General features: G+C 35.8%; 2 protein-coding genes across 3 annotated transcripts in view; both read left to right on the top strand.

The window, feature by feature from the left end:
* Positions 1 to 600: 600 nt before the first annotated feature.
* LOC102236083 (toll-like receptor 13) lies at positions 601 to 6,935 on the top strand. The gene is made up of 4 exons (XM_023345302.1): positions 601 to 3,028; positions 4,121 to 4,238; positions 4,682 to 4,930; positions 5,620 to 6,935. Exons 1-3 carry the CDS (start codon positions 601 to 603, stop codon positions 4,914 to 4,916), a joined length of 2,781 nt encoding a protein of 926 aa, XP_023201070.1. The 3' UTR covers positions 4,917 to 4,930; positions 5,620 to 6,935.
* An 8,367-nt stretch (positions 6,936 to 15,302) lies between these two features.
* Positions 15,303 to 25,430, top strand: part of LOC102228728 (cortexin-3-like) — a 30,980-nt gene continuing 20,852 nt past the window's right edge. For both annotated transcript variants that reach the window (XM_005805474.3, XM_023344573.1), the window contains exon 1: positions 15,303 to 15,875. The gene's annotated coding sequence lies outside the window, so the exon portion shown is untranslated. The remainder of the gene's footprint in view (positions 15,876 to 25,430) is intronic.

Genomic DNA, 25,430 nt, shown 5'->3' with positions numbered 1-25,430 from the left:
GGAGTATGATGATGGATGGGGATGGTGGGGGGTCAAGATGAAAGAAGCACTGTCCTCATCTTACAGAGGTGGATGGAGTACCCAAAATTTATACTCAAGTAAGAGCAGTACTACTTCAACATATTTTTACTCAAGTAAAAATAAAAAGTAGCCTTCCAAGAAATTACTAAAGTAAGAGTAAAGAAGTATTTGGATAAAAAGTCTACCCAAGTGCTGAGTAACTGATCAAATTACCAATCACTTAATATTTAAAAATTACATAATCAGAAGGACAAAAATATAAAGTGAAGTGGAAATTTTGGTATTTTAAGGACGGAAATTTAAATAATTTATAATTCATAAATTATAAATTATGAGCAATATTTCACCTAAACTGAGGCAGTTTAGGTGAAATATTGCAAAACTAAAAAACAAAATCACATCATGAAAATGTGAAAATATACATTTACAACCTTAACCTATTTAGACGATTGATTTGGGGGTTAGTTACACCTTTTAATAAGTTTAATGTTCAAAGTACAACTTTACAGCTACAAAGAAATTATGAATTTGTGTAAATGTCTTTGCAGGTGATCACCGTTGAATGATAAACTTGCAGTTATGGCCACCAAAGGAAATTTGTCTTCACTCTTGATTCTGAGACTTTTCCTTCTTCTGCTTCACTTTAACCCTTCTCTGCTTTATTTTCTAAAGAACTGCACTATACTTTATCAGGAGAATCCATCTGCTGATGTCTATGTGGATTGCAAAGAGAGGAAACTTTTAGCTATTCCTGATGACATCCCTAAAGATGCAGTTTCATTAGAATTTGGTAAAAATGAGCTTCTAAAACTTAAACAACATCATTTCCATGGTTTGTTCAAACTGAGGATTCTTGAAATAAGATCAAATAAAATTGCTTCTGCAGAAAATGGATCATTTCTTGATTTGGCTCTCTTAAATACACTCAACATGGGATGGAACAAACTTACCAATATAACAGCCGATATGTTTCAAGGACTATCTAATCTTACCCAGCTTGAACTCAGTTTTAATAGGATCCAGTTTATTCATAAAACCGCATTCAATTTCCTTGTCAGCTTGCAAACTGTAGAGTTGAGTGGAAATAAAATCCAACAAATCACTGAAATCCAACCCATCCTCCAGCTACCACAGATACAGAAACTTAAACTGTTAGATAACTCATTGTCTTCTTTTGAGACGAAAGACCTGCAGCTTAATTTCTCATCAAGTCTTAAAGAGTTGCATGTCTCTGGGGATAACATGCAAATGTTTAGCATCACAACTCCAATTCTTCCTCACCTCCAACTTATAGAACTTTTACGCTCAATCCAGTCTTCTAAAATAATATGGTACATATCGGACAAACATTTTCTGAGAAACATAACACATTTATATCTTGGTTGGAGAGTACTTCTCTTTAAAAATATCAAGACATTAATGAAGAGTCTCAACTCTCTATCGTACCTGAGCCTAGACGCAACAAGCAGGTGGATAGAGAGAGGACTTTTGTCTACAGTTTGTAACATACCAACACTGAGGAGTCTGGATTTGACGTGCAGTGACCTTCGAAATTTAACTTTTGAACTTGCATCATGCTCTCAGCTCTTAGAGCTTGATTTGTCTTTCGGTCAAATGGCTGAACTGCGAAAAGGTTCTATACAATCAATCAACCGACTACAGTCGCTGAATGTGACCAACAACAAACTCACCATAGTTCCACATGATATAAGAAACCTTGCCTTCCTTGAGGTCTTAAATATGCAAAACAACACAATCCTCACATTGACCTGTGAGGATTTTGTGAACACAACAAGTCTTAGAGAGCTATACCTCAATGGCAATCGTATAACTGATATCAAAAGTTGTGTGATTGAAAAACTTCCTAATCTTATGGTTTTGGATTTGAGCTATAATCTATTAATGACATTTGGAGACTCCTTTGATATTCCCCTACATAAGCTTGAGGTCTTGGATGTAATCCAGAACCCCATAAAAATGCTAGACGTAAACAAATTTCAACAACTACAGTCTCTAAAAATGTTAAATGTGGAAACACAGCTTTTAAATAATTTACCGGTCTGCAATGACTTACAGCTCTTGGACCATCTTACAGTATATTTACGCCCTCGAGAAAGCTTTAAAACCTCTGTTTCAAACTATTCTGAAATACACATTAACGCACACTCACTGAAAAGTCTCACATTGATTGCCAAAGACCAACCCACTGACTTTGATACAGTAAAAAAGTTTCTTATGACTCTTACACCTGCCGAAACGTTTACAGCTACAAACATCTATGGAGACCCTCCTGATGGAAGAACATTTAAGTTTACTCCTCAGCTGAAGAGTCTAACTTTAACAAAAACTGATCTTTTGATTGTAAAACATAAAATGTTCCTACCAATCCCACACTTGCAGACTATGGATCTTTCTGAGTCTGAGATCAAGTCATTGGATTTTCTGATGCTGGCCAACCTTACAGCACTACGGTATCTGAAACTGACAGACAGTGACATCTCTGTAGTCAATGAGACTGTCTTCCAGTACCTTCCATCTCTAACATATTTGGATCTGAGAAATAACCCATTTACCTGTGAGTGCTTAAATGCAGGTTTTATCCAGTGGGTAAAGAGCAACAAGCAAACACAGGTATTCAATGGTCATCAGTATGAATGTTCCTTTCCTGTGTCTAAACGTGGTACCTTCTTACTAGACTTTGACGTCAAGACCTGTTGGGAAGATGGCAGCTTTCTTTACTTCATTTCCAGCACTTGTCTGGTTGTTCTGACTCTCCTCACATCCTTCGTCTATAACTTCCTGAGGTGGCATCTCAAATACACCTTCCACCTCTTCCGGGCCTTTCTGTATGACAGCAGGAAGAGAAAGACCATGAACCCTCATCAGTTTGACGCCTTTGTGTCCTATAACGTCCATGATGAGGGCTGGGTTTACAGGAAAATGCTCCCAGTGTTGGAGGGACAGCAGGGCTGGAGACTCTGTCTGCACCACAGAGACTTCCAGCCAGGTAAATAAAGTCTTTTAACTTTTTATTTTTTGACAATACTGTTGAATGACTGACGTGTAGAAAACTGAGAAATGTTGGTGACTTTGTAAACTTTCAAAAACATGAATGTTCTATAATGGGGACATATTATGAAAAATTCACATTTTTCTACTTCTATTTGTATTTCTACTGCTTTTAAAAACCTCTCAGCAGGGTTTTGGCAGTAAGTTAATGTTTTTTAGTGTGTGGAAAATTACCCGTTTCAAAACTCTTCGGAATGTAATGTCAGAAATCAGCAGGCACTGGCCTTCACCTAGTGACCCCAGAGAACTCCACCTGTTACCTAGCAACCTCAGCAAAGCCCAGCTCATCTCCTAGCAACGCAATCTGAGTTCCGATCATATGCTGTATTATGTCTGCTGGAAAAGACAAGTGAAGTGTTGTTTGGTTTTGTTTTACTAACTATCCAGAAAGCATTTAATTGTTTCTTGTTGGATGTGCAGGTGACTCTTCTTCTGCTTTTAAATTTAAAAATATTTGGATTTAAAGTGACAAGATGCCCTAAAAAAGCTGAAAAGATCTCAAAATAAGCTGAACTGAAGACTAATTTCTTATTAATTAGGAATGATTTTGTGCAAAAAATGTAATGAACATGTTTTGTATAGCCGACAGTCTTATCCTAGTTGAAGGAAGAATAATAGGTCACATTTAATAAAACTTCCTAAAATAACTGGAATGTCAGAATGTATCTGAGAATGAAGAGTAACCCATTATTAAATGCTAATTTATTTGCTTTGTTTCAAGTATCAACCATTGGTGGTATTTTATATGGGAGGCCATCCGGGGCGGTATTACAATTTGGAGGCAGAACAACCCTTTAAAAATAAAACTGAATTACTGATCTGACAAATTATACGATGATTTCATACATGTGTAATTTAAGGGAAGTTGGCACCCCCAATGAGAAGAGTAGGTGGCCACGAGAATAAATTTGATAAAGCTACATTTTTACAAACTGCATTTTTACAGACAGAAGTTGAACTGGAGGCTTTACTGTTATGTAGGCAAAGTCTTTTTAAGATACAGCTGAAAATACATATGTTGTATCCACAGGTAAACCCATCATAGAGAACATCACTGATGCCATTTACGGCAGCAGGAAAACCATCTGTGTGATCAGCCGCAGCTACCTGCAGAGCGAATGGTGCTCCAGAGAGATACAGATGGCCAGGTGGGGGCGCTATTCTTGAACTTTATGCTTTTTAAATGGAGAAATTAAATGTATGTCAATGTATTCTTCATAAAGATTTATGTTTACAACATATATGCATTGTTTGAGGTTGGAGGGTGGAAATGTGATTCTTCTTTGACAAGAGCTAAACTAACATCTGTACTTTTTGCTGTTAGCTTTGTAGTTTTAGTAGATTCTCAAGGTTTTGGTTGCTTAAATTTAGGGTTATCATGCAAGTTCATCATACAGTACAACAAGCACCACTAATGATTGCTTCCCGTGTTATTTCACCAAGAAGTGTCTTTTTACCCAAAATTAATATAACATTAGTGGTTATTTGCAACAGATATGATAAAATCAGGTCTGTGCAGTTACACTTACCGTTACACATTTATGAACAGCGTCAGGAAAATATCTGATAAGTTTTCTTTGCCATCTTGCAGCTTTCGTCTATTTGACGAACAGAAGGATGTTTTAATTCTGCTGTTTTTGGAGGAGATTCCTGCTCGTCATCTGTCTCCATATTACCGCATGAGGAAGCTGGTGAAGAAACGCACCTACCTGAGCTGGCCTCAGGCTGCACAACATCCGGGAGTTTTCTGGCAGAACGTCCAGAGAGCTCTGCAGGCAGGGGACTCAGAAAACACGGACCTGCTGACTGGACCGGCAGGATGCTGAGAGAGAGCTGCACGGTGAGAACACAGAAGAACAATTATCAAATCTTTTCTGTTAAACTATGTAACTTTTGAAACTGTTAGAATGTCTTGACATAAAATCTGTGAAAAAATTCAAGCTCCTCTGCCTTCTCCCAGTACTAACTAGAAACAACCAATCAGAGCCAGTGGGAGGGACTTGTCGCTGTCAATCATGCTCACCCCAAACCCCTTTTGCTCTCTGCTCCAATACAACTTCTCCCTGTCAGTAGAGCCTGTTGTGAATCCTAAGGCTAGTTAGCATGTCGACGGATGAACGTATTGTTGTAACGGTGAGTTGCTTCTTTTCCATTAGCATATTTAGCAGTGAGTTCACAAGGGTGATTGGCAGCGCTAAGACACTCCTCCTGGCCCTGATTGGTTGTTTTTGACCAGGTGCAGTTAATTTTTTCAGGCAACTCAGTGAGAAGGTGGAGGAGTGCAATGTTTTTACTAATTATCTGTCTCATAACAAACTGTCATGGTGACAGTTTCAACAAATATGTAAAAAACATATTTTTTATAAAACTTATGTACTACAGGTTTAATGTATTTTTAAGATGTGGACCTTCAGTGAAGATTTATCTGGTCCAAATCTATGGCTTCAAAAATGTTCCTCTAAATATAATGTACAAAAAAATATCAACACCTATTAATTCATCCTCTTTATTTTGCTCCTCTGACTTCAGGCTTCAAGCTGCTCCTCCAATCCAGCCATGAGAACTACACGGTGACAGACGCTAGAAGAAGTAAAGTCCTTCCAGCAAGTTCTTGATCTATTCAGAGGAATATTCCTTGATCATCACTCAATGGAGACTCAATGAATCCCACTTTTTACCTCTCCTGAAGATACACCAATAAGTGTATTGGTGTTTGCTAAACAGTCTTGTAACCTTTGGCATGTTATTACCTCCTTATCAGTTTTTCCTTAAAGGAGAGGACGGTATTATGTAAAATGGACTTTTTTTATCTTTACATCATGCTATAATGATATTTTGTATACATGCCAGGATGTTGTTTTGATTCTTTCATGCACGTTTGAGAAATCCTTTAAACTCCAGCAGCCACCATGTGAGGCACGTGATCTCACAAAGCTCCGCCCATTTCCACAAAGCTCCGCCCATTTCCACAAAGATCTGCCCATTTCCACAAAGCTGTGCACATTTCCAAAATGTTCCTTCATTCCCTTTCTTAGTTCCTCCAGACTAGTGGCAGCAGCAACTAGCAAACAATTGTAAACAGGATAATGGAGTAGCATTGTTGTAAAGATGTGCTGAAGGTGGCATCCTGGAAAAAGTAGGAGCTTCTTAGAGACAGAGGCCAATTTCAAGGCATCAATTAGCAAAGTCAATTTTCTGTTAAGCATATTTATGACAACTGAAGGTAACATATTTACTTTATTGTGGTGTAAAATGGTCCCATTTGCATTATAAGATTTTTTTTCTGATCTGGGCAAAGATGAGTCCATTATTGCTATGCTATTTGTGTTATTCTGAGAAAAACAGAAAACAATCAGTGTTGCTGATCTTGTGACTCTCAGTTTCTCATAGACGTTTAAGAACGCTAAAGTAAAGAAGACGCAGCAAACAAACAGGAAGTGGCTGCACATCAGGAGGCAAAAGTCAGATTTTACACACCAAAGAGTGAAGGCCATTCCAGTTTGTCACATAAATATTGTCACACCTACCTCGTCAACCTCATGTTGCCTTTTTTAATGAAAGATGGATTCCTATTTCAGAAATAGGTGTTGCAAGTCCTGCTTCTGTTTTTAGATGTTTGCATTCTGTGAAACTTGAGACATAAAGAGATCATCTGTAACCCGATAACAGTTGCTTACTCTAAAGGCAATAACCGTTTTTCTTATACATTATCCTACTACATCTTGTGGTTTTTAAAACTTATTCTGTAAATATTGGTTTCTTTTTAGTTTTATTGGTCTCATGTTTTCAAGCACCTCAGAAGACCTTAGTGCTACTTATATTTTAATTGCCTTATTTGCATCATATCTTCAGTGAAAATAGTTTGTTCTGTGTTTTAATAATTAAACTTCCTTTCATTTTTAGTATTAATTTGATAATACATTAAATATAAAATATTGGATTCTGACTCTTTTCTTTCATGTGTTTTGTACTTCTGTATGAAATAACAGATAAATTATTTGATTTGTTCCAGATGAAACACAGAGAATCATATTCACATAATATACAGTAATTAAGTGCAAAATGAAAAACAAAATGGCTTTTAAAAATAAAAAAAGTTATTTTGTAGACTTGTTATCAAAAAAGGTCTTAGTTAAGTTAGCTAAGTAAACTTTTTTTCCTTCAAAGCTTTGTTTTAGATTTAACTATTTTTCTATCTATAAATCTACTATAAAAAATAAATGTGATTATCCCAGCAGGTTCCACGGGATTTGTTTTGGTCTCTGCTTATACCAGGATGCTCTCATTATGTAAATTTAATCAAGATGAAAATTAGACGTAATTACTTTAAACTGATGTCACGAGAGTTTGGATGAACACAAAAGTGACCAGCAGAGGGCGCTGGAGTTCACAGAGCGGTACTGAAATAATATTTCACAATGTTTGATGTTTGAAATATTCAGCAAAGGTTTTGTTGAATGGACACAATTTTAAAATCATATATTTGAAAGAGAGGACTGAGTCTGTCAATGATGCATTAGTTAACTTATCAAGGAACTGAAACAACACAAATACAATATAAATAAAAAATATTGAATTAAATAATCATTTTAGGCTTATTTGACATTTCTTAAAACTATTAATGCTCAAAGTTCAACATTTAAACATTTAATTCACACTCAAACACTAACTGATCATATATTCTGATTTAATATTCTAAATCAGAATATTTAATATTTTAAAATTAAATATAATTAATTTAAAATTAATTATAATTTCTTTTAATTTAGGGTTTATTTATTCTGCTTGTGTCTGGGCATACAGCATATAAAGTTAATACATCACAACTTTAAATGCTCAAACATTTAAAGCTATGCAAATTCTGTTATCTTAAAGACTAAGATAAAATAAATTATATATTTATATACATAAATAAAACAAATTCAACAAATTAAACACTTTTTTTTAACTTTTTTTTTACTATGAGACTTGTGAATCTAATACTTAAAATGGGTATTAGTTTTAACAAAATAAAGTACTTCCATTAACAATATGAGGTATTTATATACTGCTCAAAAAAATAAAGGGAACACTTAAACAACACAATATAACTCCAAGTAAATCAAACTTCTGTGAAATCAAACTGTCCACTTAGGAAGCAACACTGATTGACAATCAATTTCACCTGCTGTTGTGCAAATGGAACTTTGTACAGAACAAAGTATTCAATGAGAATATTTCTTTCATTCAGATCTAGGATGTGTTATTTGAGTGTTCCCTTTATTTTTTTGAGCAGTGTATATTCACTTGATCGCCAAATAGCACAAAAGACAGAAATGAACATTAGAACAACAAACCATGTGAACAAACAATAAGTTTCACTTAATGTAAATAAAAGCTACATCCTGAATCTTTAAGAACCACCTCTAGAGACCAAACTATAAATACTGCATGATGCTCATATATGATCCTTATTTCCTAATTTCCACTCCTTATGGGAGATATTTCTGTTTATCCTAAGCTGAGGAGGTTCTGCATCTGAGATGTTTATCTGAAATCCTTGTTGTTGGTAACCGGTTGGTGAAAAGGGTTTCTTTTACTCTCCGTGTTGCGTTTGGGGCAAAAGAGGCATGCCATTTGCCGTATGGCGAACAGGAGGGGTGTCAGGTCTGGTGCTGGCAGGACGCAGGCCTTTGGGAAGAAGCATGCAGGGATGGAAACAAGGCAGGTGGAGAACAGTGAGCTACTTTAGGCTCATGAACTACAGAGGCTTTGATTCCCTTTAATGCCTGGAAAATGCAGGACATTATTCATTTTAACAGCTTGGCGGACCTTGAGGACACCCAGAAAGATAATGAAGACTTTGTGAAGAGACTGAACCGGCGGTGCCTCCCAGGCCTTTAAACAAATGTATCGTTTATAAGATCCACACAACGTTCAGGAAGTGTTTACGTTTGGTTTAAAGCTCTTTACAGCACAGAAATGGCACGCTTAAAAGACTGAAAGACTTTTTATTGGCTGACCCCAGCTGCCCCTTGCACAGAGGACCACAGCAGGTCTTATTGGGAGCAATGCACCAGAAAAAAACCTTGTTTCACTGATTTTAAGTTTTATCTTTGACCTCTAAAGGGAAGGGCATTAGGTAGAATTGTCTTTTTGCGCTTTATTTCATGTTATAATATTGTTTCATCATCAAAAGTATACCTACTTCTTAGGAGTGGCGATATGAACTTAAAATTTTATCACAATATTTTGTGGTAAAAGTGACAATAATAACTATTTATTACTTCTTTTTTAGGTAGCTGTATGCCTGTGACTGTGTAGTGCAGCAACTGTATCAACATAAACACAAATATTGCTTTAAAAAATAATCCTATTTGTAATCTTTTACTTTTTAGGATACCAGTCACATAAAGAAGTGTGATTTGTGTCACTTAACTGCACACACTATGTTTTCACATTTATTGATGCTTTTATTGAGTGGAGAAAATAGTAAAAATAACAATCCTGACAATAAGGACGGTTTTAAATGCCATTAATTAGAATTTATCATGACACAAATAAATCAAATGTATCATAATAAATGATAAATGACACGATATATACCCAACCCTACAGCTTTACTGCAAAAACACATTACCAAGTATTTTTGGTGTCATTTCTAGTTTAAATATCTTAGTACATTTGAAATAAGGCAAAAGTAACTTGCAATTAATTTTTCAGCAAAATAGAGGAGCTTGTTTTAAGTAAATAATTCCTTAATATTGATGAAAAAGTGCTAGTTTTATTAGTAGATTATTTCACTTATAACATGGAAAAAATGTTTTTCCATAAGTGAAATAATCTACCAGTGAAATTAATATGTTTTTTTTTTCCAATAGTCAAGAAATATTGACTTAACACAAACTCTATTTATTGCTGAAAAGTTACCTGTTAGTTGTCTTATTTGAAGTGTACTACACTAGAAACTAGACCAAAAATACTTGGTAAGATTTAGAGTTTTTGAAGTGTAGTTATAAACCAAAATAAAATGTTAAATGTTGCACCACATTCAACAAAAGCCCCTGGTTAAAGAGACCAAGGCCACAGCACTGTACTGATCAGTCCTCCATTGTTCAAACAGAAAGGACATCTAACATCAGTCATTTTCTGCTTCTTTTAATTCAGAGTATTTTATAAAAAAAATAATTAACCCTCTAACCTAAGATATGACAGCATGAAACTCAAAGCTTTCCTAAGATTTCAGCTTTAAAGCTGCAGCAAATTGGTTTTTGCAACTTTTGATCTAACATAATATAAGACAAACTACTTTTTTTTTTATCTCAATTGTTTTCTTCATTCTGCAGAAGGTTTTGTTCCTAGCAGCAAAACAACTCAGCGAGCTCGAAAGCAGCCGTGTTTTTCTCCCCCTCTGCGCATCGAACCGCTGGCAGTGAAAAATCACATGATTTGGTGCTTCTCGTTCTCATTTCAGAGGTACACTGAAGGTAACATTAGTCTTGTCAGATGTGCACTTTTCCTTCTGGATGAGTTGAATTTGCAGAGAAATGTCACCGTTTTAACAGCTTCTGTCAGCCGGAGGGACGATGTCAAGCTGTGATTAGTGCATTAGAGAAAGGCCACAAGTAGTAACATCTATTCTGATTCATGCTTTGATTTTTTTTTACTTTACCAGGTTACAACAGGGTTTTATTATAACAATATTATAGATGTGAAGTTTGTCCAAATTTGTTTATTTATTTTTTGAATTTATTCTTGTTTAGTCAAGAACTTGATTCGTCGGACATTTATTGGTGTTTTAAGTTCTGTTGCGCTGCTCTTGGCAGTTGGTGGTTACCGTAGCAACCAGTAACTGACAGCTCCTCCCCCTTTTATTCAGTTGCTGTTTATAACCGTGGTATTAGAATCAGCTCCGTGTTTTCTTTACAAGTATTATATTTTAACGTATGTTTTAGACAAACTGAATAATGTACAGTGTTTCATGAGTAATTTTGCTTTGTTTATGTTTTTAACTGTTATTATTTATGTTGCACATTCCAGCTATTTTAAATTTTTACGAATTTTAACTGCTATTAACTGCTGTCCACTGTTGAACATTACAAATGTTTCAGTTATCACCATAGCCTTTTAGCAACATTTTTACCAGCGTTGCACTGAGAAGTGGCTTATATAATGAGCTCATCAGATGCTCAGTTCCAAGAGATGTTTGCTAATTGCTGCTGGCTACTCTGAAGGAGCTGAGTGGGAGAGTGATAAGGGAGGAGAGTTCTGTAATGCAGAAGCTCTGAGGAGGAGCTACATCTCGACGGCACAGCTAAGTCTACCCTGGGATTTTTTACAGCTGAATGGTTGCCATGGAGATTAAAGGATTTCTCAAAGATGCGTGAAAGAATCAAAGCAACACTCCAAGTATGTTTTTAATGAGGGAATAACATTATATCGTGAAAAGATTATATTACATAATACTGCCCCTTTAAGCACACAACTATTACCTTAATGGATATTTTTATGTGGCCCTAATAAAACCATATGGCGGGCTGGATTTGGCCCCTGGGCCTTGAATTTGACACGTGGTGTAGAATAAGAGCTTCTTATGACCAGACTGAATAGTTGGTTAATTTAATATATTCTGACCACAGTCAAGTCCTTCTACGTGAACACAAGCTAAAATAAAGTACCTAGACAAGCCTTCCACTAGTAATGATAAACTCAAGCATCTTCTATAAGAGTCCAGCCATAAATTGAATCATCAAAATCAAGACTGCTTTTTCTGTGACTTTATACCTGAAATACACAGACAGAGGTGATAATTAGCACTCATGCGGCATCTGAGCTGTGACATTTTTTTCCTGCGTGGTGTTGTTGTAGATGCTGTTGTGACGCCTCCATCAAACATTTTAAATTACTGGCCTGTAATGACACAGCTGTCTGTCAGTGCAGCTGTAGTTTCAAGTGAGCATGTTTGGGATAATTTTAGGTTTGCACTGATTGCAGTCACATGTCGCCTCTTTGCTTTTAGACAAACACGATCTGAACACAAATAGTGTGTTCATACACTCGCTCAGAGATGATACACTGATAATGAAAACTTATATATAATCAGATTTAACATTATGAGAGTTTTTATTTGGAAATGCATTCAATACAGAGTTCTTCCACTAGAGGGAGCTCACCAGTCCATGTTTAAGCTGTAGAGCAGTTAATAACTTAAGAAAAATGTTCCACCACTGAAAAACCACACAATGTTAGCAAGTATTTTTGGCCTAATTTCTGGTATAAATATCTTAGTAAACTTGAAACAAGACAAAACAAGCATCGTGATTTGTTTTATGTAAATAATTTCTTAATATTGATTTTAAATAGTTCTAGTTTCACAAACAGATTATTTCACTTATGGCGAGGCATTTTTCCTGTGTTATAAGCGAAATAATCTGCCAGTGGAACCAATACATTTAATCAATATTAAGAATTTAAAACAAGCTCCGACATAACTTACATTTTTGGTTTCAGCTCAAACTGGCGCGGTTCGTCGTGGGTCCCCACGCGATGTCCCTGCCTCAGTCGTCGTGTTGATCCTCGCTTGTTGTTTCAAGTGTCAAACATTTCTTCTTCTTGAGTTTTATTGGCGAAAAACATTAGGTCGACATTTTTGTCAAACATCATTTTCCCGAATGTACTTGAAATATTCAAGCCAAGCTGTTTCCGGACCGTAGCGCAATGGGAGCGTCACGCAATTGTGACGTCATCGTTACGCATCTTGGTTTTTTTTTCGATATTATGATTTTTAAAAATGTATTTTGTGTACTTTGATTATGGTTTACTTGAGTTAGATGTAAACGTTTGTTTATTGTTGTTTTTTGTGTGTTTGTTTGTTTTTCGTCTTCTTGTGGACGGACCCTGTGACGATTTGAGTTTAGACTCCTCCAGTAGGTGGCGGTAGTACTGCTTTACGGGTTTTTTTTTTTTTCCAACCCCCAATAAAAATCAAGAAGAAGAAGAGTTTCGACTCCCAACCTGTTGCACTGAGTGTGATGGACTTCTGAGCTGCTATGGAGGTACTGCTACCTTTTTGTTGCTGTTTGTTTTGTTTTTTTAAACCTGCCTACCTACAATGGGCTTCTTTTTTCACCTGATTATGAGCACGATAAACAGTATATAAGTGAACTACGACATTAGCAGACAAGTTTTGTCCACGTCGTAACAGCCCCGCCTCATGAAACAAAAAATACTTGGTATAAGATCTTGTATTTTTGCAATGTGAGGATTTTTTATTATCCTGAAAGATAAAATCTAAAATGTGTTGCTGTCTGTGGCAATTCTATAATTTCTTCAACTATTTTTCTGTGATTTGGGTGGATTTCTAGCTAACTATTATTTTACACAAGTTCCTTTTAACACCAATTACTGGGGAAAACACTGAAAATAACACACAATAGATGATTTTACCATGAAGTCGAGCAACCTCCTGTTGGGTGTCTTTTGTTTTGGAGTCTTGGTGTCGCATCTTTGCTTTTTGCCACTGACGGTCTGAAAGCTCCTTAAAGCTTTTTTTTTCCTTTTAAAATTTTTTATCAATCACTTGGCGAATAAAAAATAAACATTGCAGATATAAAAAAAAGCATAGATCTACAAAATAACCAGATAAAAAACTTAATAATAGCAACAAAATAAAACAAAAAATCAACAACAAAACAAAAACAAAATTCATTAAAAATGTTTTAATATATGTGGATTAGGAAATACCTTTTTCCCCTTTAATATTAGCAGTTATTTTCTGATTTGCATTATTATTTTCCTTTTTTTAGACATTCCTTGATTGATATAGGGTCACAGATATTTTGGGTAGAAGTGGAAAAGAGAGGGAGATAAACAGATAGATAAATAATCTTCTTAAAGCTATTACCTCCGGAGTGCATTGGATTTGTTCACAGCCGAGTGCGAAGTGACTTTGTTAAGAATCAGCCCGTCTAACTCAGAAACCAGAGATCTGAACCAGAAAAGCGGAGGAGTTCAAGTGTCTCTGTGTCTTAAGTGATGGCAGGAGTCAGACAGAGCAGGAGATAAATAGAAAAAATCAGAGACTCATCGGTCATAATGATGCTGTTACTGCGGTCTGTTATGGTGAAAAAGCGAAACCAGTAAAGCTTGATGTCATCCTCTCCAGCAGAACCGTTCAAGCTGACAATGTGGAGGGTCACAAACACCTGATATTTCTTTAATTAAAAATTCAAAAGAAAACTCGTGATTTTCTTTTGTTATTGTTATTTTCCCTGAAATAAATTAAACCTGCATTATTTTGTAGACATTAAGAAAGCAACCTAGCACCTCCCGACCCCACTAGGGACAAGGGTGCGGATGGATGGATGGATGGATGGATGGATGAGAAGGCAACCTGATTGTTGACAAAATGGGATTTCTAAATAATATCATTTTGAAAATGCACAAGTTTGCACTTATTTTGTACAATCTGACATTCATCTCGGTCATTGTGTGCGCAGACAATACACTGCACTACAAAAACATAAAATCAAGTCACAAGTATTTTTTGTTTTGTATAAAGCCTGACATACCGTCTGAAATGTTGCTAAAAATAGCAGGAAACTCCCCGAGTTGGTAACAGAGGGCTGATTATTGTTGCAAACATGCAGACATGACCTGATCGATCAGTCAAACATCTCTTTCGGGAGAGGAGCAGAGGAGAGTGGTTGATTTTTAGACTTTTCCTGAGATAGATAAGATCCGGGGATAAAATCGGCTTCACATGTGAGTATTGGCCCATCACCGATCTCCCAGATTTAAGGAAATCGGCACCAATAAATCAGATGGCCGATAAGTCGGTGCACCGCTAATATTTTAATATGTAATAACTGTGCAGTACTGTCTGCTTTATTTTTGTACAGTATAATATTATTGCTATTATTGTTAATCTTATTTTTTTATTTATATTGTTTTAACAATTTAAGAACTTTGTGTTTTTATACCTGATGATGCTGTCACACCTGAATTGACAATAAACGCCGTTATTTATTCTATTGTTTTATAAAAAAAGATGTTGTTTGATATTGTGGAGAAAGAAGAAAATCTGATTTTCTTCTTTCTGCAGAAAATTAACACTGCAGCAGCCCATCAGATGGTTGACTAAACAGAGTTTAATAAAGAGAAAAGTGACTAAGTGCGCATTAAATTTTCTTATTTTACGAAGTTTTATAAGAATTTGACACTAACAATTCAAAACAGAATTAAACTAAATATTCAAAAATATTTTTCTCTCTTCTCGCTCTTCCACAAAGTCTTATGACCTGTAAACTTCCCAATAATCATTCCCAGTATCCCTCCATCCTTCCATAGGCCTCCCAGCATCTCCATCATCACCTTCGTCTCCCAATGAGCTCAGGTCCATCGCTATAGCAACTGGTTGCCACGGGCGACGAGACACAGCCAGCGCCAGCGAGCATCTTCCCCTCAGTTGTTGTCGAAAGGCAGGCGGAGAAGAGAGAAAGGCGAGGCGCCAGCAGAGCGGCGGGGAGAGACACTGAAGAGCTTTCTGTCTTGTCAAAGTAAAACCCGCCAAATGTTCAGGAAGATGTAAAAACAACAAGCGGATCAAGTCGCCCGGATTGCTCTACCTCTGCTTCCGTCTCCGGAGAAGCTGCGAGAAGATGGTAACAACTTGTTCACACAGGAAAGTGTCGCTTCAGCTCTCGGCATCGTCGGAGTTCAGGTGGTGACCCCGACGCCAAAAAAGACAAAAAACCAGCGGCACCGGCACTCGACGCCGCCGCCGCCGCCGCCGCTGTCTCTGCAGGGTGAGTCCCAACTTACCTTTGTGTCACTTTGGGGAGGGTTATTTTATTTTATTTTGACGTGGTTTGTGCCTGTTGACCGGCATGTGGGTCCAGAATGTGAGGGTTCGGTGTGGTGCAGGGAGGTGAGCCGTGTCATGGACCCTTTCTGTGCCAGTCTGGTGTGATGGCGTCTCCCAGCCGGTAAACACCCAGAAAACTGTGGCCAAAAACTGCCTCTGTCACTGCAAGACGTTTGGTAAAATCACACCCAACATTTACATGGAAATGTTTGTTCAGAAGATTTTTTTATTTTTCCTCAGCAAAGAAAATAAATGCAAAAACTGAGTTTGATTAAATAAACATAAATTAGACCTTTGCAGGGTTGTGAAGCGGCTTAAATGATTAATTTTAATTAGTTATCACCTTAACTAGTCATCATCAAGTTATTATTAATTACTAACATAGTCACAAAAATCAATGATTCCAACATCCATGTCACTTTCCATCAAATATCGCAGTTATTCATTAGTGTATAAAATTGAGGCGTTATTGAAAAAACACATTCACCCAGACAGAGATGCTTGTCGTGAAGCAATTTGTTGGGAGAAATAAGAGATGAAATGTGTGTGAGCTCAGTAATGAGCTGCCGTATCATCCACAGGTTGTTGCTGCTCTTTGTGAAACGTTTTCAGTTTCAATTATCTGAATTTGTTCCTGTTTTTTTGGGGTTTTTTCTTGGTTTGTCAGAGTAATTGAACATCCTATTTACGATGTACGTTTTCAGTGTGTGTTTATTCCTTAATTACTTTGATAAACTGAAGTTAAGATCTGGTAGAGATCTGTTTACAATTCTGGTAGAGAAACTCAGCATCAAAAATTATGTTTTTTCTGGGTGGAATGATTAGACAACTACAAAAAAAACTAAATTTAGTGGAGAAAAAATTAATTTTTTTTTTCAAAATATTTATGTTTGTTGACTTAATGAAAGAAACACTCAGGTTTGCTGTATTTATTCTAACAAAATAGGAAATCAAGTTGGTGGTCAACATCAGTCCAGCAGCTTCTGCCCCACGGTTACCGACGGCAACTGGAAAAAAAAGGGGGAGGAGCTGTCAGTTACTGGTTACTACGGTAACCACCAACTGTCAAGAGCAGCGTAACAGAACTTAATACACCAATAAATGTCCGAAGAAACAACATATTGACCAAAGAAAATAAATTTGAAGAATGACTTAACACATTTTGACATGTCACGTCTATAATATTGTTAAAATAAAAACCCTGTTATGAAATGATTGTATCAGAATTAGTGAACCCAACCTATAAACTGCAACATGGTGCTGTAAAAAGTATTTGCCTCCTCATATTACTTCTGTTCTTATGTTTTGTCAAGCTTGAAGGTTTCAGATTACTATCAGACAATGCTAACTTGAGTAAATGCTAAATGCATTTTTTAGATGATTTTTTGATTTAGGAACAGAAAAAAATAGTCCACACCAGATTTAGTACAAAAACGTTCTGATATCAGAACTGTAGAATCAAGCAAATAGAGCCTATTTAACAACATGAAGTTCTCAAGACATAAAGTCACATTTCTCAAAAAAACATTTTCTTAATGCCCAAAACTTTGGGAAAAAATTTTGATTGCTGACAAAAGAAAAGCTGAACCTTTTGGATGGTGCCCATTATGATGTTGCATTTGAATTAAAACAGAAAAATGTGGTAGTGGCATTGTGACAATATAAACTCAAACACACTTAGATTATTTAACAGGACAACAACTTGAAGCCACTTCAAGTCCACCTCTGAAATACTAAATAAACCTAAAAAAAATAAAGGTTTCAGTGTGATGTAGTCAAAATCCAGACTTCAATTTGCTTAATATGCTAAAGAATAAACTTTAACCAATTGCTTGAAAACCATTGGATAAGTCTAAATTTACAAGTTTGCAGTGTTCAAGTTGCTAATTATTGCAAAGGTTTGACGGCGCTTATTGTCTTGAAGTGTGGCGGAACCACAGGTGGACCAGATGAAGTCTTTAAAACTACATTTTATTATTTATTAAATTTAGTTTGAGCTGAAAACATTTAGGGTGCAGTAGGTGAAATAATTTTTGTTCACATTACAACTTCACACAAAGTTGCAATGAACATAACATTTTCAGCAGGTGTTAGTAAGAACCAAAGTAATCCATACAAAGAAAGAAACCAATGTGAATGTGACACAGGGAAAAAGTATGGAACATGCTTACAGATTATTATTTGTATAAAAGCCTTTGTTGGTAATGGCAGTTTCATGATGTCTTTTGTATGAATAAACTAGTAATTTTGGCCCATTTTCCCACACAAAGAGTCTTTAAATGTTTTTATGCATGGATTACTGGGGCTGTTACCAACATCTGGTGAAAATTTGATGTCAATAGCATCTTTAGAAATATGATTACTGTGAAAAATTGTGACGTTTTCAAATCTGTGAAAGGTAAATATGATTCAATAATACAGCTGCATATTGAGTGTTTGAATGTGTCCATGAGGATGAAGATGGATGTATGGATGGATGTATGGATGGATGGATGGATGGATGGATGGATGGATGGATGGATGGATGGATGGATGGATGGATGGATGGATGGAAAGAAAGAAAGAAATTAAAATTCAACTGAATATTACCGGAACCAATAACTTGTTCTGTAATTCCCATGCTGGCCTAATGGTGGCAGGATTGAGCAATTATTTTAAACCCCACAAATTGATACTGATTTATTTTAGCTTTTTTCGCAATAGCACGACCAAGCTGTGGCTTATTTGTTTAACACGTGGAAACTTAAGAATTAAGAAATTTATGTATTTTTACCTGCTAAATTGAACTGGTAGTTATACACCTTCAAGAAGCTTTATTAGCAATGAAAAATGTTTTTTAGTTCCCATTCAGATGCAAAAATAATTTAGAGGGCGAATTTAATCAGGAGTAGCTGGAGGAAATTATGGTGAGGTTGATTGTAATTTTGCCTCCTTTGTATTCTTTGAAGTTTGCAAATTTTGTAAATGGAGCAACTAAAAAATATAGTGTTTTACCAAGTTGCAATTTGAAATGTAGACCCTTCAGAGCATTGAAATTTCTTCTAGCATGTTCTTTTTAGAATGTTAAAAAGAGCTGCAATTGATTTCTAGAGTTATTGGCTTTCAGCTGCAGTGACCCTCAGCTTTCACAGAGCCTCCTATGCCCAGAATAAAAAGTGCTTTTTCTAAAGAACTCCAACAAAAGAGATGGAGATGCCTTGTCTGTTCATTCACACTTCAGTGCACAACAGTGGACCAGCTTTGTTCAATAACTGGGCTGCAGAAACCTTAAACTTGCTTCTGTGATAACTATGCAGACTGATTCGGCCGTGTTTCTCTTCAGCTTTCTCTAAGACGTGCATCTGCTTTAATTTGATCTCAGTCCAAATTAAACTGGAATTTAGTAGAAATTACAACAGGTGTTTGAAGCATTGTATTTTTAACAAGAGTTATCAGAAAATTTAACCTTTTGTGCATTATTGCTTTTTCTGCGTACCTTGAATGCTCCAGCTGCATACTGTATTAAATATTTGGTCTTTTAAGACAAAAAGAATATCTGAGGGATATAATTTGGGAACAAGCTGAATTAGGGGAATAAGAATGTAAGATAAATTTTGTCTTTTTGTCTTTAAATTTTCTCTAGATAAAACCTAGAGAAGAAAATCCACTGAAAAGTGAGTTGAATACATTTATTTGCAGTAAAAAAAAACACTTCAAAGTGGAAGTATTATGTATTTTCCAGGCACATGGTGCCACTTTATAGCACAATCAAGTAACTATGTTAACTTCAGTTGTTATAAAAATGACATATCTGTCAAATATTGACTTTGTAATTTAACTCCTTGAAAATGGGGCTCTATCTCTTTAAAAACTCCTGCTCTTTCTGAAACTCCGCTTTCAAGAAGTAAACATCATTCCTCTATTAATGATTTAACGTTTTTACTGAGAAGTATTTCCTACAATGAGCTCAGCAGATGTGCAGTTCCATCTGGTGTTTGCTAATTGCTGCTGGCTAGTCTGTAGGAGTTAGGAAACTTGGAAGCAGCAGCTCTGAGGAGGAGCTGGGCCTTGAAGGCGGAGCTAAGTCCACCCAGGCATTTTTACAGCTGAATGGTTGCCATGGAGATTAAAGGATTTCTTAGACATGCATGAAAGAATTAAGGCAACAGCGTAGGTATGTTTTTGATGAGAAATTAACATTATAACATGATGTAAAGATTTTACATAACTCTGGCCCTTTAAGCAGAAAGTTTTCGATCTGTTTTTGTATTTAGTCAGTATGAATCGGCATGTTCTGATTTTTCTTTCCTGCCTCTGAATATTTCTAACTCCCAGAGCTGAGTTAGTAACAGGAGCGTTTCTGGTGTTCAAGAAGCTTCCTCTGCAACATTTTAAGGTATTTTTTTTTACACCACCCGAGGTGAAAGCGTTAAAAACACACCAAGTGAAAATGCAGTGACGCCAAAGCTGTTGACATCCAGATACGGCCCCAGAGTGGACGGCGTGCGGTCAATACGAACCTGAATCCCAGACAGAACAGATGATTGAATATGGAGAAGAAAACAGATTAGCTGTCAGATCTTTTGTATCCAGACTCAACCTCTCGCATCTCACTTTATATTTAGATTTTTGTTATGTTCATCTTTGTGTTTGTCTTGTCCATATTTGCTGACTCACAGAGGGAGAGCTAGACATCTGGGAATCAAGAGGAAGACAGAAATAGCATCTCAAAGCGAGAAACACAAAGGTTTGAATTTAATTAGAGAACGACAGACCACAAATATAGAGACATTAATGATCTCAAAGATACAGAAATAGACCTTAGAGAAGGAAAAGATAAAATGCACTAAGAAAAGAGTAGGAAACAAACTAGCAAAAATCAGTTTATGCTAAATTTGCCTCCTAAGTTTTTATTGTGGGAGTCTGTTGGGTGTTGCCATGAAGAGTGATCTCCTATTAAATTAAATTGCTGTAGTGATTATTGAGCTACCTTCAATAATGTCGCCTTTTATTAATCAATCACTTTCACAATCTAACAAAATTAATCTGAAGGATGCATCCAACCTTTCCAATCTTTGTTAAGATGAATCATTCTTTATTTATGTTAGGATTTTAATTCATTTTGATTCCTTAAAAATGACACTGTAAGAAACAAATGGATAATAATCAAAGGATTTAAGAACTACACCTTATTAATCGTCTCTCTAATGTTCTCTACTGACTAGAATAAGCAAATATATGTATAAAAACAGACAAAAAATATGCTTTTGTCTGAAAAACTGCTCCTATGGTGATGGTTTGTCACAATAAAAGTCTCCAACAATACACAAAAAGAGATTTGGCACTTGCTGTTTTATGGGGGAAAAACATAACTGAGCAGGTCTGACAATGTGCTTTCACTGTGCTTTTTAATGCACTTCAAATGTATTTTTAAAAGGTTGAGCAGTCATTTCTGGACTGTTTGAATCATATTCTGTGCGTAGCTGTTCCCGGAAGAGGAGTTAACATGAGGGACTGATTAGCCAATCAGAGAAGGACTTGGGGTTACATAAGAAAGCCAATAAAAATGGATTCAGCATTTTTCAGATTGTGAGAAATCTACTGTACTTATTTAAGGCAAGTACACATTCAAGATTTGACACAATGAACAATCAATATTAAAAATTTCACTTGATTAAAAATAATTCTGTTCAAAGTTTCTAAATGAACAATCAAAGCCAGGTCACATCCTTGTTGCATTTTGGAGATATCGGCCGCTATCTGCAGGAATAAGAAGTAGTTTGGACTTTTTTCTATAAGGATTTCTTTTTAAGAAACTTGAAGAAAAGCAGTTCTTTCTGGTAAAAGTCCAAACCTGACACAGACAGGTTTCGCTTTTGTCATGATCTGTTGGACCTTGAGTTTAGTTTGCTCGTTTTGAATGTTTGGTTCCATCTTGTGTTACATTTATTTCTGTTTTCTTGATTTCTAGTGTTAGTTTTTCCCTTTCCGTTGTTTTAGATCTGCTCATTTACTTGCCTGTGTTGCATCAGGTAATCAAGTCCCTTGTTTTTTTATACTCATCATGTCATGTCAGATCCTCCTATTGTTCTCACTGTGGTTTTCTGTCATTTCCTGTTCCTTAAATTGTTATTTTCATCATTTCATCTAATGTAGAAAAAAACACAATTTTGCAATTGCAGTAAGAAACACAATTAAAATCACATGTGAATAAGTTTGTTCAGACAAGTCAATAAAAAATATCATCCTCCAACCACTTCCTGTCAGGTTCTTTGTCGTTTCCGCCAGTAGAAACATCCGGTGATTGGTCACGAGTCCAGATTCAACAAAAATGTTGCGAAATACAACAAAAACTCACCTCATCCTAGTGCAAAATTTCAAAATTAGCATGCTTCCATAAAGCAAATTTATTTTCATAATTCCAATTTGCACCATTATAAAGTCGGTGGAAAAGCAGCTATAATGCCAAACTATTAATTTAACTTTATGTGACATCTTTGATCTGATTGAGTCAGCTGTGAAAGGTTGGTTAAAAACAAAGAGATGGTAGAAAATGTTCTTACTTTGTCCATGATGGATTCCTCCAGGGAAACGCATGCTGTCATTACTGCTTTTTATTAAGACTTTCACTGGCAAGGATATTGCTCCTAGTAAAACTTCACACAAATCAACCATTAATTAAAGCATCGAGATGTGAAAAAAACAGATACCACACGAAAAATGATGCAACTGAAGCATCAGGTTTCCATCTTTACAGATCTTCCTTTTTCCAATGGTACAGTTCCAGTTTTGTGTTAAATAATTACAAACATTTCTAACTTAATGAAGCACTATGTCCCAAAATAAAATTTTTGTTTTTAAAGTTGCTTGCATGAAAAACCACAGAAATCTGGATTCTATTTATATTCTAAATGTTTATTATTCTTCAGCTCCAAGCAATAAAAAGGCTTGACTATGTTGCATTTCTATCAGTCTCTGGTGATTTAAATCCCCACACAACACCAGAAATATTTCTGTTTGTGTGTGAAGTCATTCAAGTTAAAAATCCCTGATTTAAAAAATAAATGTTTCTTCCTCCCGGTTCCTATAATGTGTGTAAGTGAGACTTTATGAACATATAAGGCAAAATGTTCAAAAAGGAAACAGAAACCGCTTGCAGGGGTAAAGAGTCAGAAGACTGGCAAAATTATTTCAAAAGAGGGAAGAGGCTAAAAACTCAAAATATCTGCAAAATGACCAGAGAAGAAACGTAAACCACAAAAATCTAAATTAAGTGAAAGAGTGCATAGGTTTAACAGAAGGAAAGAAAAGGATGATTTAACTGAAAAAAGCAGTAAAAACCTTCATGAAAGTGTCCATAAATGTAGATATAAAGCAAATACAGAAACTAAAAACATCAGGAACATGTGAGAGACGTATGGAGAAGACGACACGATGTTTGCATCTCAGGCCGTTGAAAAGGGGCGACGATCGTCCAACTGGAACATCAGGATGTCTGAGAGCATCGCTCTCTTTTCTCTCTACGTCTCGCTTCGTTGGTTTTGTCACATTCAACGCTTTTTCTGCAGATTTACTGTTGACTAGACTGAAAGTTGTTCAGTGAAAACGATCGCATGTTTGTCCCACATGAATCTATTCTAGACCAAAAAATGACTTAAAATGAATTCAATTTTATAATTTTAAGGGTTTTAATTGTGATTTTACCTAGATGTTAAACATTCAAATTTTTTATATATGTGAATTTTGGAGATTTGATTGGTAAAAATTTGAGCTCTTTGCTACTCCATGGTGTATGGAACACTATTGGGGACAATAACAAAAACAAATTGACTTTAGTTTCAAAATTCTTACTTTCTTCGGACATTTGAATTTCTACAAGAAGGAATAAATAGTTATGTAATTATTTTTATATATATATACTAACAACATAATTGACATACAACTAAGAATGTTTGGATTTTCATAGAATCAGAAGAATAAAGTCAGAATTCACAATTTTAAAAGTCAAAATTCTGAGAGAAATGTCCCAGAATGCGGAATTTTGGGTAAATAGTCTGATTTTTTTAGTTGCACTAATTGTCTTCCGTATGTGTGAGCTGTGAAGGGTTTTTATATTTCTATCTGGAAATCTACTATAAAACATTTTTTGTTGCCATTTATTTGTTTTGCTTATTTTTGTGGTTCTCAGTTGTCCACTTCCTGTTAAAAACAATGTTAAAATCAGGAGAAATTGGGCACATTGATGAAATATTTCCAATGTGCTAAAGGAAACATTCTATAATAGTTGTTCTCCAATATTTTAGAAATCTTTCCAGACCAAAACAAAATTAGTGAATTAAGGTGAATTTTGTTTTCCACTTGTTTAAATTCATATCAGTTGATAAAGTAACTTTGGATTTCCTCTTGTTTTTAGCGATTTAGCTTTTTAGTGAAACTTTCTGAGGCAGAAAACAGAAGACTTTGTATTCTAATAGTACATGAAGTTTTCCACTAACATGCAAAGACCTTGTCTGGGGTTTATGACGTTCCGAATCTTTTCTTTCTTTGCTTTTTGATGAGGCAATATGATTTGTAGCGTCCAGGATTTTAATCAGAAACACTGTAATACCCACTCCCTTCCAGCAGATGGCAGTAATATGTGCATAAATGATCAGATTTCAAAGGAACAAGATGCTCAACATGGCTAAAGCTGTGCTAAGCAATCCTCCTCTAACAACTGCAGGGTATGTTAAACCTCCAAACAAAGTTACTATTCATTTCTAATATTATGTAGTTATCTTTTTTTAAATATTCTACAGATATCTTGTCCATAAAAACTGAAATTTGTAAGATATTATGCTTCAAAAAGTGTTCAAAAACCTTTGTTTTCCTGAACAACAAAAAATGTGTTGAAGGTGAGACTTAAAATCTATTCTGATACAGTTGGATTAATCTGGACGGGGCCTTCGTTACGCACAGACTCTTGCTCGTTCAAGGTGTCGATTGTGTGTCGGGTTTGGCAGTCGGGGGTCATTTTTCTTTCTTTTTCTTTCAGTCGAGACGTCGGCGATGTGTGCAGACGCAGCGGGGGAGCCTGCTGTCACCACTGATTGTTTATGCCGGAAAATCACAACCAAACCTGAAACAGAGCAAGAGACAAACGGCGTAAAAAAAAAAAAAAACACGGATGGACAGATGGAGGGATGAAGAGAGGCATTGACACCAAAACACTTCCTGCCATCAGATAAATAGATTTTATCAACAGTGAGATGAGACGCAGAGAAAGTAATTACAGCAGTGAAGTAAAGCGAGATGAAGTGTGGAGAGACAGAAAACGAGTCCAAAGCGTCAGCCTTAGAAAGTGAGAGCAGAAAACATTCAACACCCTGCTGTCACTTTCACACTCCGAATATCTTCATGAACAGTGGGAGACAACGAAGTAGCAAAGCAAAAAAGTGAATAAATAAGATCAGAAGTGCTGTCATCAAGCCTTAATGTTGAACACATGTTTCTGGCATAAAAAAACGCTGACGGTAAT

The sequence above is a fragment of the Xiphophorus maculatus genome, chromosome 13, assembly GCF_002775205.1.
Source record: "Xiphophorus maculatus strain JP 163 A chromosome 13, X_maculatus-5.0-male, whole genome shotgun sequence".
NCBI classification, from domain to species: Eukaryota; Metazoa; Chordata; class Actinopteri; order Cyprinodontiformes; family Poeciliidae; genus Xiphophorus; species Xiphophorus maculatus.
Note: the sequence above shows the minus strand (reverse complement) of the source record. Positions and strands in the feature narration are given on the sequence as shown.

What these genes read in the sequence shown, in the direction of transcription:
- LOC102236083 (XM_023345302.1), top strand. Translation starts at nt 601, where the DNA reads ATGGCCACCAAAGGAAATTTGTCTTCACTCTTGATTCTGAGACTTTTC. An exon ending in CCACAGAGACTTCCAGCCAG is followed by an intron (nt 3,029 to 4,120) that starts GTAAATAAAGTC and finishes TTGTATCCACAG; the next exon opens with GTAAACCCATCATAGAGAAC. An exon ending in AGAGAGATACAGATGGCCAG is followed by an intron (nt 4,239 to 4,681) that starts GTGGGGGCGCTA and finishes GCCATCTTGCAG; the next exon opens with CTTTCGTCTATTTGACGAAC.